The sequence below is a fragment of the Eptatretus burgeri genome, chromosome 7 (genome assembly GCF_056783735.1).
Source record: "Eptatretus burgeri isolate ZD-2024b chromosome 7, Ebu_testis_v1, whole genome shotgun sequence".
Lineage (NCBI taxonomy): Eukaryota > Metazoa > Chordata > Myxini > Myxiniformes > Myxinidae > Eptatretus > Eptatretus burgeri.
Window position 1 is genome coordinate 76,111,010 of NC_140967.1, and position 21,616 is coordinate 76,132,625.

Genomic DNA, 21,616 nt, shown 5'->3' on the forward strand with positions numbered 1-21,616 from the left:
CCAGACTCCCCGGAATTGTAGGCCATCGCACACTGATAATTCCATGACGCGGCGGGTCGCTTAACCGACAATAGACGCCAATAACTTAACTGCGTGACCTAGGGTCCTCCCGTCTATTGGTTAATCGGGTTACCAAATTGATCACGTGGTTCAATTACCGGGGAACACGCCCTCGTTATGCCTTGTCCGAACCGGATCACTCTACCGGATTGGATGCAGCCGAGCAACACTGCCAAGGACGTACCGGCTAAAAGGAATGAATCGTTGGGAATAAAGTCCCGGCTAAACTAGGATTCGGACCATGCTGGATCAATGAAAGAAACCACAAAGATGAGCTGGGAACATTCCTAATGATTTATTAACAGTGGGTGAGGAAAGGTATGTGGTACGATAAAGATTTATTGGGGTGTGTTGTGCAGAGATAGGGGAGAGAGGTGTGGTACAGCAAATAAACAGGCAACTTACAAAAGGGGACACAGAGCAGACTTAACGTGAAATTAATAAGAATAATAATAACTATCTTCTGCAGTCTTACTTAGGCAGACAGGACACACACACACACACACACACACACACACACACACACACACACACACACACACACACACACACACACACACACAACCTGATGAAGAGGGAGTTTAGAACCAGGAATTGGGCACCGTAAAGGAGGATCTTGAGTCGAGAATGGGCGGAATCTCGAGTGCGAGGACGGAGTATTAGGCGGCTGGGGTCGACATCGTGTGGGCGGAGTCCGGGCAGCAGGAGGCGGGTCGTGGCGGTGTCGACGAGGCGAGAGAAAGGCGGAGAAACTCAAAAAACAAGAGAGACAGAGGGACTTCTCTGACCTTTATCGGATTTGCAGCTCGGGGGGGGAGGGGCCATCCCGAATCGTAACGTCATCACCTGAATCGGGTGCTCTGATTGGCCCCGACCCCTCAGGTGGCTCGCCAGCTTAGGCCGGAAACCGCCTCACTTCGTTTCTGACAAGGCCATCCCGGACAGCGAACGTATTTCGCCCCGACCCCACGACATGACACGAATCGCCCACACTGAAATTGGCACGCGAATCGTCCTGCAAAAAACACCGGGCCGTGCCCGAGCGACCGGTCGAGGGTCCCTCATGCCCGCTCGGGCGTTCGACCAGCGTCGATTAATGCGCTCGCTCCACATGCGCCAACGTGGCCCACACTGTACATTCCCGGCTCGATCGCAGCTTTGCTGGCCGTAGAGACGAGAAGACGTTCACCATTCGTGGAGAATCCTCTGCTGCCAGCGAGGACCGAACGTACATCGCCATGGATAAATCCATGCACGTTTCACGAGCGGCGTATGTGTCTGCTTTCGAGCACATTCCGTACAGTGCGTGCGGTTCTGCCATTACGCACGTGGCCAGCACTCGCGTTCACACGACTCCGCTAGCGTGTGCGCGGGGTGAACACCAATATGTCGGATATTGAGGTTGAAAAGGAACAAGCCGCTTCTACCCGCACACTCGTATCCCACCCAACATGGCGTGGAGTCGGCTTTATCGGCATCCGTACGCGTTTCGTGCAGCATGGGCGTCGTGCTGGTTTTCCGTGCCGTGAAAAACGCCATTCGTGCAGCCTCTTAAGAGACATTCATTCGCATGCCTTTTCAATGCAACCGGCAATCCTCCCCAGACCATTGGAAGCTCGAGTCGACAACCCCGCACTGCCAAGCACACAATACTCGCCGCACACGCTGGGTTTAGGGCTCGCTTGGGAATGAGGATCTCTGTGCAGCAGTTTCCTCACCGTGGTGCCGCACGTGGCTGATTTACCTCAGGAATAATCAGACGAAAAGAAGAATAGGGATGAATTGAAGAAGAAAATTATGAAAACAACCCTAGCTATTAGATCATCGCAACGCACTCCCTCATTGTCCTTAACAAAAGGAAAGGGACTATCTATACGAAAATAATGGAATAACTGTCTTGGGACACCTATCTGTTGTGTGCATTTGTTTCCGAGAACCGCAACAATTATTTATATATATACATATATATATATATATATATATATATATATATATATATATATATATATATATATATATATATATATATATATATACATATACATATACACACACACACACAGGGAGTGGACAAAAAATTGAGACACCTGGGTAAATGAAGGACACCAAGCAACAGCTTCCACACAGGTGTAACCCATGTGTAAATTTAGGAAATAACTTCCCAACATGCTTAAGGTCATGTATTAAAATGCTGCACAGGCCTGGTTGCCTATAATTATGGCTAGCTTGGCTGCAAGAGGAGGCCCCCCTCATGCCACCATCCACAGAGCACGTGTGGTTGCCCAATGGTTTGATGAGCATGACGCTGGTGTTATCTATCTGTCATGGCCCTCTCAGTCACCAGATATGAACCAAATCGAGTATTTATGGGATATTCTGGAATGACACCTGAGACAGCGTTTTCCACCTCTCTCAAACAAGTGTGAGTCGATTGGCCTTCTTGTGGAAGAATGGTGCGCATCCCTCCTGCAGAATTACAGACGCTGGTGGACTCTATACCATGGTGCACACGGGCCGTACCTTTAAAGCACGTATTGGTCAAACACCATATTTAGTGACTGTGTTTGTGTGTTTTGTGCATTTTGTGATAGCTAGCTATCAGATTGAAATTTTTTCTGAGCTAGGTGGATTTGCATTGTGTGTGTCTGCATGCGTGTGCATTAGGATGGAATGGTTGTTTGAATTTCCTTAATAGTACTCTCCACCCCTTGTTTTCCTTTTTCCTTTTTCCTCACAATGGACCAGCTCATTGTTTGAACACTGTGACCGAGGATAATCCTGAATTGGTGGCGTCCATTTCACCAGAATCCTTGGTGGTGCTTGAAGCTTACCTTACACCACAGGGAACTGAGAAGCAATTGATGCACTTCCTGTTGCTTAGCCTCATAATGGGTAATGAGCTTTTGCATGTTTCATCATATTAATTTTGTGTTCATGCTTGTGCATCCCAGTACGATAATAAATTTGTCTGGATATTTCTTGTTGCCCAGCTCTTGGGTATATTAACCAGATAATCCAATGGGTTCACAGATTATTGAATGGTACTATATGCTTATCATTTGCCTAATTTGGATGATGTATTAAAAATAAATTCAACTTGATTGTTCTTTAAAAAAAAAAATTAACTCGTAAGGATGGAATTGTAGTTTGAGAAAAGGATAAGATATTCCTTTATCTATCAATAACTGCACGAGTACTTGATCTCAGCAAAATGAGTTAAATTGAATCTTATTAATTATTTATTTATTTTGTTATCTGCTGCTTTCTTTCCAGGTGGTAAGCCATTATTTATGAACAGCTAATGCGTTCCTCTTTAACAATACCTGCATTGGTCGGTAATGCATTGTGGCTTCATTTTTTTTGTAAAGTAAAAACTATAGGATGATTGATTAATCGTTTTACTGAAATGTTTTGGATTCGCACATATTTAGCCAGGATAAGCCAGAAATATTTCCTGCCCGGTCAGGAATTAGTTGTACTGAGAATAACAATTCCTGGAATCGGTGCTGAAAGGATTGGCCGCACAATGTTGCGGTTTACCATCCTTTATTTTTCTAGATGAGCACACTTTTGGTGACTATAGTAATTAGGAATTTATTTTAAAATTGGAAGCAAGATAACTCGCAGTGTTCAGGCCAAAAAGATGCTGCTTGAGTCTGCCAGTGCCATACTTATTTTAACAGGGCAAATTTGTCTACCTTGTCTTGGTTCACATTAGAACGATGCAGTTAGCACGAGCAAGGATGTTCTGTTTTTAAGTTGCAGCTATCATTTCTCCTGTATGGCAATTCAAATCTACACCCATTCACTTATAGTACCTGTTGCACTGTACATTGAGCTCTATTCGGAGCTTCCAGGAACTCACGACAAAAGTGACGACAATAAAATGAAAAAGTTGTTCGCCTGCAATATGATGCCGTTGGATTTGATGAAGATCGTGGTGATAAAGCTGTTTATAGAGAATGGCGAAGGATTTATTTAAGCCAATTGAATGTGCAGCAAAGTAACAATAATGAATGGACGTGGGTTTTAATTGCCGAATGCTTTGCATTAAAAGTGAAAGCTCCAGCTTTGGGAAAAAAAAAACAAAAAAAATAAACCTGGTGCTCTTCAAATTGGTGAAAGTGGTCTACTTTTCCCTCCTGCTTGAGTTTATGAATTTCAATTGGCAACTGTCCTGCTTCATGGAAATGCAGCAACTGTTTTCACACAAACACATTGGTCACATGACTGTTCTCGTGACTGCTTTGAATTGAGCCAGTCAGTCAGTTGAGTGTTTCTTGGGGCAAAACTGCCCCGCATGCCTGTTGTCTCTCAAGACTTGGACATGTTGCAGTACTTATCTGTAGTATCCAATGGAATGTTTTCATCATGCTACTCTGCACCATAATTACGATAATTATTTGCTCTTAATTTTATTTTCTATATAGCTCAGTTACGAGGTTTGAAATTTATGAATAATAAAAAATAGACTAATCAGTGGGTTAAACCATGTTTGCTTCTACACTGTCTGAAAATGCATCAACCTGTTTCAGGGTTGGAATTAGATTGCATCAGCTAGGATATTGTAATGGAGATATATTGTAATGGTATCCTTTATAGTACCAGGTGAATGCATCAAAGTAGTAAAAATTATGCTGTAGAACTGTCAGAATAAGTACAACGTGAATTTTCTCAGGCACGCTGTGGAACCTCCAAGATGCATTTCCTGCACACAGTCGTGCAGAGGCCCTAATCGCCATGACCCGAGTTCTGGGCACCATACTTGATGTAGATGTTAAGCAAGAGCATCACAGGCTTGCCGCAGAGAAAATGGAAACTCAGCCAGAAGTAACAACGCCTACAAAGTCCCGCAAGCAGCCGAAAAGCCAGAGCCAAATAAAGAATAAACCACAAGAGAGCGAAACTGGAGAAGAAATGGTGTTTCGACAAAAAGACCATGTGAGTATAAATGCATCAAATACCTCCATTCTTTGGACATCTAGGTTTTTGACTTCATGTGCTCGTGTCTGAGGTGATTTATAGATTTCAATTTTGGCAGGCTTTACATTGGAAATGAAAAAGAAAACAACTTTGCTCTTGAGGGGTTAGTGGGCATGAGCATGCCTGGTGTTGGCTTAATGGTTAGGGTGGTAGGCTTTGGATCCAAGGATCCTGAGTTCAAATCCCACTCGGCTGTTGAATTAATAACAGGTGGGGTTGACTCTGCCTGTCATCCTTCCGAGATCTGCAAAATGAGCGCTAGCTTGCTGGTATCATGTGTTGTAGTGGCAACCCGTTCAGGATTGTGCTTGATAGTCCAGGAGACTGCTTAAGCAGCACCAACGCTCTGCACAGAGTATGGTCCCAATGGATGGTTGGGTGGACATGAGCGTAAAGGAAATTTGGGTTTAACGGAAGGATGAATGTGCTGACTATGTACTGCACAAAGCAGATGGGGTATATGAAGCTGCTTGGATTCTTTGAACAAGCAAAGAACCTGCCCTTACAGATCGGTCAATTTCCCCCACTTTTTGATTTATGACTTGTAATTCCGGTTTTCACCAGGTGGTGTTAAACGATACACATTTACATCGACAATTGGGGTCCTCCCCACACCCTGAACCCTGGGACTATGAATGGTTTTCATCCCCTAAAACCTCACTGGGCACACCCTGAGTACAACCACCAGTTTTTATCTCATTTCATCTAGCGGTTCAGGAGTGCATATAATGACAACAAGCCCACAAACAAAAAATGCACAACTAGTAAATTTTATATACTGTATATATAGTAGTATGATCATGTTGATTTCAATTGATCATCTTGCTTTGTTTTTCCAAGGTTTCAGAGACAAAAATTCTTAAAAACTACTGCTTCCAAGAAGGTAGTGTGTGAATATGAAGAGATGCTTCAAAAAAATTTTTTTTGAAGGGATGAAAAAGGAGATGTCCCTTTGAGTTTTGGGAGGAAAGTTCCTGTGCATACAGTTGTGAGCTGAGTTGTTCTTTGAGAATATGAGTACTAGCAGCTTGATATCCTTATTGATCACTCAGGATTGTTTTCTTTGTAGACAGCGGACTCGGTTTTGGAACAAATGATGGCAATCTTGCTCGCACAGCAGACGGCACTGGAAGTTATTGTAAACATGTGCTACAAGGATGGTGGGTTTCATACTCCCTGCTCTTTGCATTCTGTTTACAAGGTCTGATAACACTGATTAATCTCATGTGAGTTTTTTTTTCTTGTTAACTGTGTAATCATAGAATCATTGGATGAAGCCAAGGATGATTGGGAAATCAAAGAACCTTTGGATGATCTTGTTTATGGGCATAATGATGTTTATTGCCCTGAATCTGAGGTTCATTTGACCCCCCTTTGCTTCACTGCTGAAGTTCACGACGTTCTCGTCAATCATGACATACCACATAAGGTATCTTTTTCGGTTTTAGACTTTTTTCATTCGTACTGAAATTGTTTGATAGTTTTATAGTTTGATATGAATGCATATGCTCTTGATCATGGGAGGGAGTGGTGTAAATGGAAGAGTGAGAAAGGAAAAGGAGAATTTTAAGGTGAATGGAGTAGGAGTTAGAACTTTTCCTCTATTTATATGTACGTATGATCTTGTGACGTTTTTATACCCTATTCACACTTGCAGGTGGCATGGTCACTTGGGCATTTTTCCTTCTCTAAAAAACTGAAATAACTGGGAAAAGTATTTCGGAGATCACAGTTTGGTCTTAATTAATTATCCCCACACTTTTTGAAAAAAAAAAAAAAACAGGAGGATATTGTAAGCTACGGCTCTACGGCATCTGTCCGGCACGCTATCTCCTCCTAAATGGTTGGGTAGAAATTCCCTAAACTTGGGAGTTATGATCACCACACGATACAAAGGTGCAATGGCATTATCATTTTGGCCCCACCCCTTGTGCTGGGGTCAAAAGGTCAAATACTGAAAATGCAATTACAGGCACATTTTTATATGTTTTTCATTAAACTGTATATGCAATCAACATTGAAGGACGCATGAAATGTGTAACTTTTTTTTTGTATTTGGCACCAAGTTCATACCCCAGGTGGGGACTTCAGCTCGCAGGTCAAAACGGGGTTGGGGTGGGGGAGGTGGAGATAAAAATTTGATATTGGGTCATTCCTGGTGGAATCTTTTGCCATCTTTCAACTTTAGGTGGGAAGCGTGGGGATTTGCGATGGTGTGCCATCGACTTCGCTGTTGTTGGTTTTTGTTTTCTTCAATTGTCAAATGTCTCGTGCATTGGTAATCAATATATGCCTTGTGTGTTTCCTCATGTTTTGTATTGCTATTTGTAACAGCAGCCAAATGTAATATAATAATTAATAATACGTCACATACAGGACGCAGGTACAAATACAAAAAAAAACACGTAAAACATTGAAGTAGGGATGTCGGATAACCCTATTATTGGCCAATATTCTGAGATGTATTGCTGGGATCTGGTCAGGGGTGTCACAATCCAACAAGAGCCCATCAAGATAAGTCCTGGTGCATCCTTGACCATGGCACAACCGCTGTGTGGGACACCAGGTCAACATCTGTTGGATTGGTTGAGTACATTGCAGTTCACATCGAATAATATGTCCAGCTATTTGCAATCTCTGTGCTTGCAACACTTGGCTTGGTAGTTTGAGCTTGGCATGCTGGAAATGCTCTTTATTAGTGATCCACAGCAGCCAATATATCCTGAGGCCGCTCTGAGAAGGTGTGAGTGTACATCATAAATTTCCTGCTGATAGATCTCGGTCAATGGTGAAGTGTTCGCATTGTATAACAGTGCTGTTTCTACAGCGGCTTCATATCTTGCTTCTAATTTGGTCAGGCAGAGCAGCAGAGTTCAATACTGGATTTGATTGCCACCCAAGCCAGTATGTAATGTCTCCGGAAGTCATCATGTTGGCTCGGAATGGAGCCATCCAAGTAAACAAACTGTGTGCAGCACAGCAGTGCAATCACAGCTCCAGCTTTATTGCTATAGGAGATTTGTATATCCAAGTCCAATGGATAGTCAGTACCTTTGTGTTGGTGCTGTTGATATGCTGTCCAAATTTGGCCGCTGCTTGCACCAGGTTGGTGAACATGCGTTGCCCACCAGCAGCTGAGGTTGAAGGAAAGGCTAAGTCATCCATATATTCAAGAACTGACAATCTCTTCTCTGGGTGGCAACTACTCATTCTTCTGCACAGTTGAAACCATCCTCAGTTGGGATAGTGGTGCGAATCACTCAATCAAGGAGAAGGACAAAGAGAAAAGCAGCCAAAGTATCTCCGTGAAGTATCCCGAAGGTTGTGTCAAACATCTCCGATAGCCTGTCTGGTGTAATGACAGCGGCCTTCATGTTATGATACAAAGGAGTGATGCCATTGATGAGAGCTTGAAGAATGTTATATGAACTTAGGATCTTAGAAATGCACACTCTTAACACACTGTCAAAAGCATTGTGAGAATCAACAAGAATCACCACTAAATCGGTCTGATGGATTAGTGCTTCTTCTACGACTCTATGTAGTGTCAAGATCTGCTGCACTATACCTCGACAGGGTCGGAACCTATTCTGCTCAGGTCCCATGTAAGTGGAGGTGAGCAGTGAGACTGGATTTGGGGCGTTTCACTGGAAGTGGTTTACTGGCAGAATGCTTGTGCCTTGGAGAAAATTAACGGATACAAAGTGCGGAAAGAGCAGAGGGTGCAAGACCAAAAAAAAGGGAGTCGGTAGAATAAATAGAGGCCACCAACCTGTCATTGAGGTGTGAGTAACAGGCCCATAGATTCAGCTTTATAAAGGGAGATTCCAATCATTTTGAAGGTCTTGTTCTCTGGTGATGGTATTAAGATGTGAAAGGTGCTAGGTAGGGGCACCAGCCCAAAAGGGAGAGCAGCACTGAGTTGTGAATAAAGGACTTGTTGAGTGGTTTTAGAAGTTGGTCCATGTTGGTGGAGAGAGATGTAAATGCAGTTGTCATTTAGGATGATGTTATAGCACAGTGACAAGAGGTGGTTGTGGAGTGTAATCTGCAGCCAAAGGTACTGTTGGGGATTTTGAGGGATGAGAGCAGGACACAGTCAGTGAGACAAATGTTACATACTGGTCTAATGACGCTTGTTTGTCTCTGAGCTTTGTGCCATTTCTTTGTGTGCTTTTCTGAGCTGCTCTTTTCTTGATCACTCTTGAATGTCACTAATTCTCTCTCTCTCTCCATGTTTTCACCATATTTTTAGTGCATCGGCAACTGTTATTTTTCACCAGTGTCTTTGCAGGAATGTATTTGCAAATATATGATTTGGCGTGTGTTTGACTTATTTGCACTCCCAGCCCACTGGACAGAATAACTTTAAAACTGGGAATTTTTTATAACAAATAAATCAAACTCATAGAAGTTGTACAAATCATTCGAAAATATGTCAATTTTCTGCCATAGTATATAGTCCAAGAGCATTAGGGTTTAACCTGGACATTTTTGGTAACAAGCTGATTTTTTTCAGGAAACGTCCAGGAATGTGTGTGAAATAACATACTAAAAGTCCTCATGAATCCTCCTTGAGCGTTTTCCGCAATCCAAGATGGCGTCCAAAATGGCCGCCATTTCATGTTTTTCTCTTAACTTTGCAAGTAGGTTTCCCCAAAACGCACTTTAGATGTCTAAATATATGTTTTGAAGTACAAGGAACTCAATAGAATACATTATAAGAGATGTAGAAGCACACAAGTGCCAATGCCATCACATGATTGCCATCACATGATTCTGCAATTTCTATAACACATCACAATCACAGTACTCTATAGCATGTTTACATATTGATACCTGTGAAGTTAAATTACGGATGAATCAACTCATTGTGGGGTGCCAGAATGTCTGGTAGGAATTTTATTGGGCAGAGAAAATCTCGCAAGGAAACCCGAGAGGAAAATGATTATGATAGTGGCTACTCCACAGAAATTCACTGCCATGTAATATGTGACTTGAAGACTAACTTATTTTGTTATCCCTAGATGTGCACTGCACTTGTACTATCGCAGCCTGGTAATATATTTTATCTCCTATGACAACCAGGGATGACATCTCATAGCACTTTGTATCCAATGGAAAAGGCACTTTAAAATGTCTGCTATTATTAATAATGAATGTATACTAGCATATCACAATATAGGAATGACATGACACACACAAAAAACGAACCTTTTATACAAATACAGCATACATGTACCAATAGGAAGGAGTGTCATACACTCTGATTTCTATCATACTATAATTCTTTTCATCTGCATGAAACAAATAAAATGATTCAATACAATGTTTTAGGTGTAACGATAGACTACTCCACAGAAATTCCCTGTCAAGTGATATTACACAGTACTGTGTAGTACATGCATGAAGACACAAATTTTGATCATGCATTTAGTCTGGGTACCAAAAATAATAGTTTTACTTCCTTAATGATAACGGAATGTTTCAAATAGAACTCACCTCATGGTAGACATCAACTGCATCTTGTTGGTAAAAAAAGGTTAGCACCAAGTTTTCAATTTCCGAGCTTTAGGTGACGAAAATGGACCATATGGCAAATTTATGTCGCCCTGTCTGTTTAGCATCAAACTGATGGTACAATGTTTCCCTCGTAATGTCATAAGCGATTAAGGGCACACTTCTAGACTTTAACATTCAAATTGATTTGAATACTGTATGCACAGCAACCACATTTATAATTGAAATGTTTGTTGAATATTTCAGGATGAAATATCACAGTTAATTAATTAATGATAAATATTTAAACAATTTTGAGATAAAATTGTTAATGACTGCCATTTTGGATTTTTGGAAGAGCTCAAACAGTTTTATTGGTACTTGCGTGCTTCAACATCTCTTAAAATGTATTCTATCGAGTTCCTTATACTTCAAAACATATATTTAGACATTTAAAGTGTGTTTTGGGGAAACCTACTTGCAAAGTTATGACAAAAAACAGTAAATATGGCGGCCATTTTGGACGCCATTTTGGATTTTTGGAAGAACTCAAGAGGTCTTATTGGTACTTGCGTGCTTCAGCATCTCTTAAGATGTATTCTAATGAGTTCCTCATACTTCAAAACATATATGTAGACATTTAAAGTGTGTTTTGGGGAAACCTGCTTGCAAAGTTATGAGAAAAACAGAAGAGGTGGCCATTTTGGACGCCATCTTGGATTGCGGAAAACGCTCAAGGAGGATTTATGAGGACTTTTAGTATGTTATTCCTGGACCTATCCTGAAAAAAATCAGCTTGTTACCAAAAATGTCCAGGTTAGGGCCTATTTTGACCTAATGCTCTTGGACTAATAATGAAAACAATAATCATCGTAGATGTGGAGGGGGGGTGGGAGATGCGTTCAAACAAACATTCGTTTGTGGGAAGAAATGCTTTGAAATTTGGTGGCTGAACACAAAAAACTATTCCACACCCCCCCCCCTCACCCACCTCCCCTCCTCACCCCCCCCCCCCTTGCCACTCCCATGAGGAGCAGGTGTTTGTAGTTATTGATAAACAAGTAGGTATCCTGCTTATGGTTGAGCTTCACCTCTACCTTACATTGCAGCAATGTAATTAGCAGGGAGATGTTTTGTTCAAAAATATACTCGGCAAAATGGATCTATGTCAGTCTAACATCAATTCATTCTATGCAGTTTTGCCGAATTTGCTTTGTGAATATTCTTGGATTATCAAAATTTTGACTTTTAAGCCTTAACTATTTTCCTGTATATGGTGAAATTGTTTTGAAGAAATATTTTGAAAAGAAACAAGTTAAAGCTGTGGTTTTGTTTCAGGTTTGGGGAAGGGGAAGGAAACTTTGTTTGGGAATTTTTTTGTTTGTTCATTCCATTTTACTTTTTTTTAGGGGGTAGGGGTTCCATTTTTTGAACTCTGATTTACATGTCGATGACCCCATACAGTTCTTTGAGTAAACAAGTGGTTCTCCTTTGTTATTTTTGCCATTTTCCTTTAAAAGGTTTTGAAGAAGACCACCAACCCTGATTGGCAGTATCTTGAATTGTGCCAACAAAACACAGCTTGGGCTCCTCTAATTGCGAAGTGAGTGTTTGAGTGTCTTCATTTGAATGCATTATTTGGTATCTCATATGGTTAAGGCGAATTCTCATCTTATTTCAGAATTCCATGAAATAAGTTTTATTTTTTTTTTTTTTTTTTTTTTTTTTTTAAATTCATACAAAATATGGGCTTGTGGAAGAGTGAGAACACAGTGGAAAGTGGGGAAACACCCCAACAGCAGGGTAAAGGTACAAAGCAGAGGGACACTTGGAGGAAGATTGGATGAGTGGAGGTGGAGGATACACAAGAGGATTACAAGCTTAAACACAGTCAAGAAGTGGGTTGAAAGAACAGGAAATTGACATGGGTTGAACAGGAAGTGGGTTGAAATTGACAATTTTAGAAACAATTTACAAATTTGGCCTATTTTGGGTTGACCTTTTGACTTATGATAGATAACCTTATAATAGATGGTTGAATTCACTGACCTGATATGCAAATCTTGTTCAAATTTCAACTCAATCGGATGAAATTGACCTTTTTGTCAAAAAATATACTTGTCAAGTAATAATGCCATGGTAATATAATAAGTAATAATGGCCATGGGGTGGAGGGCATGGTGGCCTCAGGAGGAGGTTGACTGCCATCTTGAAACCTTGGATGGAATATTTTAATTGCATAAAAATGAGGAAGTTTGGTCTTTTGGTGTGAGAAAAGAGGAACAGTTTGAGTGGAGGTGAGCAGTGAGGCTGGATTTTGGGGGTTGCACTTGAAGTGGTAATACTGGCAGAATGTATGTGCCTTGAAGAAATTTAATGGACACAAAGTGCAGAAAGGGCAGAGGGTGCAAGACAGAAAAAGGAGTCGGTAGAACAAATAGAGGTTATCAACCTGTCATTGAGGTGTGAGTAAGAGGCCCATAGATTCAGCTTCATCATGGGATATTCCAATGATTTTGAAGGCCTTGGTGTCTGGTGATGGTATTAAGATGTGAAAGGTGCTAGGCAGGGACACCATCCGAAAGGTGAGCGCAGTACCCTGTGCTGTGAGTGAAGGTCTTGTTGAGTGGTTATAGAAGTTGGTCCATGTTGGTGGAGAAAGGGATGTAAATGGAGATGTCACATTTAGGAAGATATTATAGCACACAGACAAACACGAGTTGGTTGTGGAGTGTAATCTGCAGCCAAAGGTAATGTTGGGGATTTTGAGGGATTAGAGCAGTCCACCGTCGGTGAGAAATGAAGTTATTGATGTCAACTGCAATTCTGCCACTGGAACAGGTTCTGGCCTGTTAAAACGGATGAGACAATAGTCAGAGAGAGACAAGTGATTCGGGACATCCTGCCGGAGGAATGATTCTGTTAAGCAGATAATGTTGGGTTCAACAGCAGCAACCTGTATTGAAAGATATGTTGGATTGGAGTGGAAGCCTCTGATGTTGGACGTCCATACAGTTGGGGACATGGAAGGAGGTGGACTTGGTTGTGTGGAGGAATGTGGAGAAGGGACTGGGTGAGGTGACGTGGAGAAGAGCTATGGAAGTTGGGGGCCATCGAGCTTGGATGGAATGGGTGGTCGGGGGGAGGGGGTGGGCACAGACCTGCAGGAGGTGATGTGTGGGAAGTACTCACGAAAGCGGTTAACAATCACGATCCCCTCTCAAAATCAGCAAGATGAAGACTGATGTCATGATTAGGATAGAGGGAAGGGTAATTAAACACCCAAAGAAGGACAATGATGCATGATCCCGATGAGAGACCGGGTGTGGGTTTATAAGACATCCAGGAATGAAACAGAAATGAAGGAAGGATACAAGAGTAATCTCCATGAGAGAAAGACATTTAGAAATAAGAGTACAGGGAGATGAAGATTTAAGGATTTTGACTTACTATTTAATAGATGGACCCATGTTGACAGAATGTGAGGGGGAGGAGGAAAAGGGGGGGGGGAATAGCTTTGGGACTGAGTGTTTTAAGGAATGAGTGACGTATTTGTATCTCCATGTCAGAGTGATTTTTCATGTCATGCTGTTGGAGTGATTTCCTGAATGACCCTAATGCCAAAGCCTGCAGTTGTTTGTGAAACAAAACAATGAAGCATTGAAAAGAGAGAATCTCAAAGTTTTTCCAATTGTTTTACAACTTCCTTTCCCTTTTGTCATGAGTATGATGTCCATTTAATATTTGCTTCCAGGTTACGATGTGTCCAGTGTCGGGCGCTGACCTGCCTGGACGCTATCATAACAGTTCTCGGAATGTCGGGATTAGGAGAAGAGAAAGACCTCCAAGAGCTTGCACAGCACCTCTCTTCGCTTGCTTTCACTCATTTTGGTAAAAAACATGAGAGTGGATTAGTACGAACAAGATTACTGAATTTTGCTATTTCTTGTAATTTTAAATGCTTTTCAGTGAGGAAAGAAATAACCTCTTTGTACAGGTCCAGAACCCCTTATTCAGCAAGTATGGGGAGTTAGGCTTGTTGGTTTTTGGGATTTGCTGGATTTCTGGTCCCGATTCCTATCATGTACAATACTTTTGATACAGATAATTATTTTACATTCATTTGCAATAATCCATCCATTGGGACCGTACTCTGTAAGAGAGCGTCGGTGTTGCCGAAGTAGTCTCCTGGGCTATTCGGCACAATCCTGGATGGGTCACCACTCCGACGCAGGATACTCGAATGGCTCAATCATCCCAGCAAGCTGGTACTCATTTTGCCGACCTCAGAAGGATGACAGGCTGAGTCAACCCACCTGCTGTTATTTAACAGAAGAATTGGGGCTCAAACTCAAGACCCTAGGATCGTCAAGCAGTAATCTTGACCGTTAAGCCAACGCCAGGCTTAACTGAGCGATAAATGCTTCCTTTTCGAAGCACCACTAGCTTGTCATGACATTGAAGGCCTTTCAGACGTGATTGTGATGTAAGGGGTATTTCACAAACACAATTATTCACACGCAACTGTAGAGCGCAACACGGTGATGCAGAATTGGACATACATGCCACTTCACAGGTTTGTCTCTGGTGATTGCATAACGTCACTTCCATGGCGATACATTTTTCCTGCCGATTGACTTTTCAATTGTTGTGATTAACTTTTCAGAAGGCTTGTGAATAATTAACTTTTCAGAATGAAAGGGTTAAAATATAGGACTGTGGGGTTTCAAAATTTTGCCGGTTTTCGGGTCTTTCCGATTTTTGGGTTGTGGGATAAGGGGTCCCCTACCTGTACTGTACTGTACTTGTTCTCTGGTACTAGTTGTTACTCTGCAACTACAGTCAATGGATCTCATTTATGATGATCACTTTTGTGCCATTCATTTTGCGCTTGACAAACTCTTTTTACTTTTGTTCATTTTGGGTTTACCTTGACCTGCTTGATTTTGGAAAATTGTCTTTTTAATACACAAGAGGGCAGTGTTTATGGTCATAATGTCGGTCTGAGGACACAGAAAATGGCAGCGTTTTTTTTTTTTTTACTTCCATTGTGCACTAATTCTCTGGATGTTGGTGCTGTCTGTAGCCAATATTGGTCAGACATTGGGCTGCTGTCTTGCACCATTATAGACCATCAACTGTAGCAGTTTATGGACAAAGAATCAGGAGGCAGGAAATTGGAATTAACCCTGTCTGGTGGCATACACCATCCTACTCTGTTCAAAACATGCTATGGAATCTCACATTCACAAGCAAATTCTGATAGATGAGATTTTTTTGTGCCATTTGTGGTAGGACAACATATTCTGTGATGCAATATCCACTTGGAAGAATTTGGTTCTCTTCCACCTGAAATTAAAGGCAAGTATGCTACTACGAAACAATGAAGTCATCCTTTTTGGCTCTTTATTATTTATTTATTTATTTATTTATTTATTTTTGCCTTTTTTTCCACAAGTGTGGCTCTAAGAATACACGACCTTGAAAATTTTTTAACTCAAAATTTCAATTTTATTGATTTACAAAACATCTTTCCAAAATTCTGGAAGTGTCATCATACCCCCTCCACCTTCCCCCAATGTTTTTTATTTATTTAAAGGTATCATTTTTATCCCGATGAAAATATCTTTGCAACGAATGATTTTAAAGAAGATGCTGTGATAAATTGCTGTATTAAACTAACATTTAATTATTGTCGGTAATTAATATTCAGTTTTTTCTCTGGGCAGTGGACTGCTATTTTGGCTTAACAATAACCAGGAAGGTAGCTGTTGATTCATGACGAGTGTTTACATAACCCTGCAACACCAGGAACTAAATAAAATATTTATTTTTGAATAGCCCAATTGGTTTCAAAATTTTTAATTTGCACCAGTTTCACAGGTTTATGAGTCTTTGCTGCATCACTTTCCGTTATAATTAAATATATATTTCTTACTTTTCTACAGACATTCCTATTCACAAACTTCATATCTTTCTTTTAACCAAAATCTCTCGTCTTGATTTCTAATTTTGAGTAAAATTGCTTTTGCTTTGAACTCTGCTTCATTATCTCTCTTCCAGTCGCTCTCAGAAAACTGTTGGCCATTTTATAAAACTGGAAATACTTGCTGTCTCCCCCCCCCTCACATGTGGGGGGGGATCTTTTTCTCCTTGTGGCTACGACTTGATTCTGGGTACTACCAACATGTATGGAAAATTTGTTGGAGATTAGACCAGCCCTTTGTTTTTTTTTTTTGTTTTTTTTTTTCTATATATAATTATTTTCAGATGTACATGTATACAAACAGAGAATTACCTTATTTAATATAGCAGGCCCACCCCGAATGTAGGTTTCCTCATCGTGGTTGAATTATTGTGGTAAAAGGCGCCGATCGCGGCATGGATCCCTTGCTCTGGCGCGGAGGAATACACAACCCCACTTCTCCACCTCACATCACAGTTGCTCTTTCGATATCATGCTGCAAAGACTATCATGTGATTCAATTTGATATCGTGTGATTTAGTTTTCGCCAGACTTTTAATTGCATTGTGGGATGTTCGTGACAGTAAATAGTTATGAAGAAGAAGAATGTGGGGTTTTAGTGAAATATGGCAAATGCAACATTATGAAATGTTAAAAGTGTTCAAAGTAAGAAGCAAATTAATTAAATGATGAGGAATGTTGGTTCAATTGGGGGGTAATAAGAAAGGAAGAAATAAAGAATGAACCAAGGAAGGAAATAAGAGGCAGAACAAGTTCGTGATTGTTTGATTTATTTATTTTTATTTTTTGGTTTTGAAGTGAGGAGGGGGACATAAGATAAAGATGAGGAGCATGAAAGAGAACACTTCAATGACGCAGAATGAGGCACATATCTTGAAAGGTTTTCGCTAGTCTTCATGGAGAGGTGCTAGAAATTAAAGTGTGAGAAGGATGTCATGGCACCTTCTCCAGTGGTCGATAAGGACTTGCAGAACAAGGCAAAGCAGCCAAAGATCACTTCCTCCTTCACAAAGTCTGATGATCCTGACGACCCTAAGGTAGGGACGTCGACATCATCTCAATAACCTCCAACCATCATCATCATCATCATCATCATCATCATCAATCATCCATCTTTACTGGACAGTATGTACAGCACCAGTTTAGGTGAAAAAGTCTCCATTTTAGAGTTGGTTCGCCCAATCCTATTTTTCCCACATGGTCTTAATTTTGCGCATCGCGGTTTTGCGGACCGCTTCCCCTCCCTCGTCCGGGCTCCCATTCACCGCTTCCCCTCCCTCGTCCGGGCTCCCATTCACCGCTTCCCTCCCTCGTCCGGGCTCCCATTCGCCGCTTCCCCTCCCTCGTCCAGGCACCCATTCACCGCTTCCCCTCCCTCGTCCGGGCTCCCATTCACCGCTTCCCCTCCCTCGTCCGGGCTCCCATTCACCGCTTCCCCTCCCTCGTCCGGACTCCCATTCACCGCTTCCACTCCCTCGTCCGGCTCCCATTCACCGCTTCCCCTCCCTAGTCCGGGTTCCCATTCACCGCTTCCCCTCCCTCGTCCGGGCTCCCATTCACCTCTTCCCCTCCCTCGTCCGTGCTCCCATTCACTGCTTCCCCTCCCTCGTCCGGGCTCCCATTCACCGCTTCCCCTCCCTCGTCCGGGCTCCCATTCACCATTTCCCCTCCCTCGTCCGGGCTCCCATTCACCACTTCCCCTCCCTCATCCGGGCTCTCATTCACCGCTTCTCTTCCCTCCTCCGGACCCCTGCGCCTTACCCATTTCCCTCCCTCCTCTGGACTCCCACCCCACCCTTTCCCCGCAACAGGTGGTGCTTCATGTGTGTATCTGAATATAAATGGAGCCGACTACATCACACTTTTTTGTAAAGGGTTCTGCTGTCTTGCAGTAATAACCAGAGTTGGTGTCAAAGCCACCCAATGCTCGCCTGTTTATACATTTATCGTTTTTAAAACACTCGTCTAATAATTAATATTTTTTATAAAGCATTGCAGTGAAGTCTGATCCAAATAATTTTAAAGCAATATATGTATTTGTATATTGTAATCAGTAACAAGAGCGCAAGTGAGCACAATATCTGCCCGAACAAGAAGAATTGTGCTACTACATGGAAAACAGCATCCTGGTTGCCATGGCAACCACTTTAGATGACGAACGTATGTCACGACACACCGTCTCCACAGTCTGTATACCTATGTAGCAAATATGAAACGTGAAAGTTGAAAACTTTGGAAGTTTGAGTGCGGACAGGAACGGATCGATGGACGGACGGACGGACAGACAGACAGACGGACGACAGGTATCACATTATACGCCCCGATATATATACACACACACACACACACACATATGGCGTAGATAAAAACATTAGAAAGGAAAAAATAACTTGCACCAAAAACTTTAACATTTTCACGCTCACGCCGGGGGTATCGCTATAACTCTCTGTTCTTCGAACAGGTGAGCTAAAAATGGCACCGTTGGAAAGGTAATCATTGATTTACTTGCTTCAAATAATTGCAAACCTGATAATCGATTTACTTTGGAAAAAAGAAAAAATTCCTTCGTTTTTCGTTCGCCACTTCCCAAAGAGGACGAAGAAGAAGAAAGCAAATATAATACCATACCATGCTGTTAAAACTGTGTGTTTTTGCTCTGACCCTCTTTCCCTCGACTATTCCAAAGGGGTGGGTCCTCACCCCTTTTCCTCAGGCTTTCCCTTGGTGGTGTATTTTGAAACAAAAAAAAAACGCATTGAATAATAAAATGATGGAAAACTCCGCTACTGATGAGATTGGCAAAACATCAGAAAATATACTGAGTTATTAAAGGAGCCAAGTTTGTCTGACAACATCAACTACATGTTATACCAGAAGGGTACTCGGGAGAGCGCGTACCTCCGCCATGTAATGCCTGATCCATGAGAACATATCGGGCGCAATACATTTTTGAGATATCGTGCTATATATCGTTTTTGATCCTATCTTTCAATGGTGAAGAATCACTTAAAAAAATTATCGGATCTGGATTTGGATCTTCACCAAATTCTAATCAGGTTGTTCTTGTCATACACCCAACCTCTCCACCAAATTTCATCTGAATCTGTTCACAACTTTTTGAGATATCCTGCAGACAAACAGACAGACAGAGAGGGGTGAAAACATAACCTCATTCATCTTCGGTGGCGGAGGTAAAAATATCCTTTTTCACGTGTTTTACTTAATTTTACCTCATCACTGATCCTCAGATGGTAATACATAAATATTTTGGCAAAAAGACAAATAAAGGAAAGGTAAGAGAATGGTGAAACCAGGGTGTGTTCCATTACGAAGCAGCTTGTAGCGTGCTCGCCAAGTGGCTTTAGCACTCAAGCAAGCATTACAAGGAAATGGTTGACAAGGAACGGCAGGCTTGCAAGCGATTAGCGATAGCCGATCAGTCATATTAAACCCACCCCCCCCCCTCCGACCCCCCCAACCCCGGAGTGTCAAACAATGCAATGTGGGTTGGCCAAATGCTTTCACAGTTTAGTTTAGTTTAGGATTGGAGTCGCAAATGTTTGACTGCTGATAATGTGAATTATGTAGTTTGAAATTTTGAAATTTGGCTTGGGTTAAGAGATTCTAGAGCTTATCGCACATGCATAAATGAAATAAAGCCATGAACACTGGCGTCTCCGGGTGTTCATAAGCATTGTGATGTATCCAGCGATTCGTAGGACTGAAAATGAGGATGGGGGGAGGGGGGATTCAATGCTTTGTCATTAAGAAACTGTTGCAGCCTGTTCCAAGTTAAGGCATTGTTGAGTAGGTCAAAAAACAGGCGAATTCAGACCCCAGCAGCAAAGTGTGCTGACAAAGGGGTTAACCAAGGATGAAGCCTTGATGAAGGATAATTATATAAGGCCGTTAATAATTATCTTCAAAACGGGTGTTTAAATTAACCTAAACATCCAATTTTCATTCATGCATCACCTTGGAGTTCCCTTAGTAAGCAGACAAAATTTCAGGTTGTTTAGGTTTCATGGTTTTGGAGTTGTGGAGGAGACGCCCACTGATGGACTGACTGACTAATTACACACACTGACATTTATTATTATCCTGTAGATAGGAGGATATGCATTTATTTTATTTATTTTTAAATCTGAGCGGCCGGTTTATCATCCACTATTCAAACTTCCATATCCCTGAGCTCCCAGATTTTTCTCCAGGGAGCCCAGGGTGGGAGAGCTGAAAGTCCAAGGAGCTGAGGGTTCAAAGGGCTAAGAGGTGAAATTTTCATGAATTTTTCTTTTAAAAGGTTAAAGTTTTTCAAATAATGTTGCTTAATAATGTCTTTAGTTATCACACACAGTTTTACAACTTATAAATACCCAAAAAGGGAAAAACGTAACTTTGCAAGGGGACCTTGAAAGACTGTGGAATGAACCCTATGGACAAACTATTGTCCATATCTGTACATGGCTGTGTTAACTTTAAATTGTTCCTTAGATTTTTTTTTAGGCTGTCAATGTTGGTTTTCTCTCACCTGTGCTCTCAAGTACAATCGATCAACAAGTTTGGAAAGATGTATTTATTTTGATTAGCTCTTAATGCTTGCTATCTATAACTTTTTTGTTTGTAAAATAAATAAAAATAGACCTGTTCCAATGTTTTTGTTTTTTTTTAATATCCTTCAAGAATTGAACAAAGACGAGAGTTTCCTGGAAGCGGTGACTGGTTCCATCCGGTCATTTCTGCATCTATTGGCTGATCGAAACGTCCCTGAGGTGTGTTATTACTTTGATTAGTACGTTTGAAATTTCCTTTGGCAATCGTACCCAACATTTGCTAATACGAGTCATTATAACCATTGTGACTAACATATTTACCACGAGCTGAAGTACCTGGCATTGCCTGGGGAAAGTCCAATGAAATACTCCAATTATTAAATTTGTGTTGTTGACAACAAATCACTGCAACCTCAACATACGATTTCATAAATCATATTATAGTACTCGATCTCTCTCGGGGGGGAAAAAAAAAAAACAGGCAGTGTGTAAGCAACATACTCGTGGCCTGAACATGGAGGTGTTATAATAAACCTGT

General features: G+C 41.5%; 1 protein-coding gene across 3 annotated transcripts in view; it reads left to right on the forward strand.

Annotated features, from left to right (window-relative positions):
- HEATR3 (HEAT repeat containing 3) overlaps nt 1–21,616 on the forward strand; it is a 47,116-nt gene that overhangs the window by 17,681 nt on the left and 7,819 nt on the right. For all 3 annotated transcript variants that reach the window (XR_015060289.1, XM_085889080.1, XM_085889081.1), the window contains exons 6-12: nt 2,806–2,952; nt 4,739–5,001; nt 6,113–6,203; nt 6,306–6,472; nt 12,063–12,145; nt 14,297–14,433; nt 21,209–21,297. Coding sequence is in view for 2 of the 3 variants with exons in the window: in XM_085889080.1 (XP_085745206.1) it covers nt 2,806–2,952; nt 4,739–5,001; nt 6,113–6,203; nt 6,306–6,472; nt 12,063–12,145; nt 14,297–14,433; nt 21,209–21,297 (977 nt within the window). In the remaining variant the exon portion in view is untranslated. The remainder of the gene's footprint in view (nt 1–2,805; nt 2,953–4,738; nt 5,002–6,112; nt 6,204–6,305; nt 6,473–12,062; nt 12,146–14,296; nt 14,434–21,208; nt 21,298–21,616) is intronic.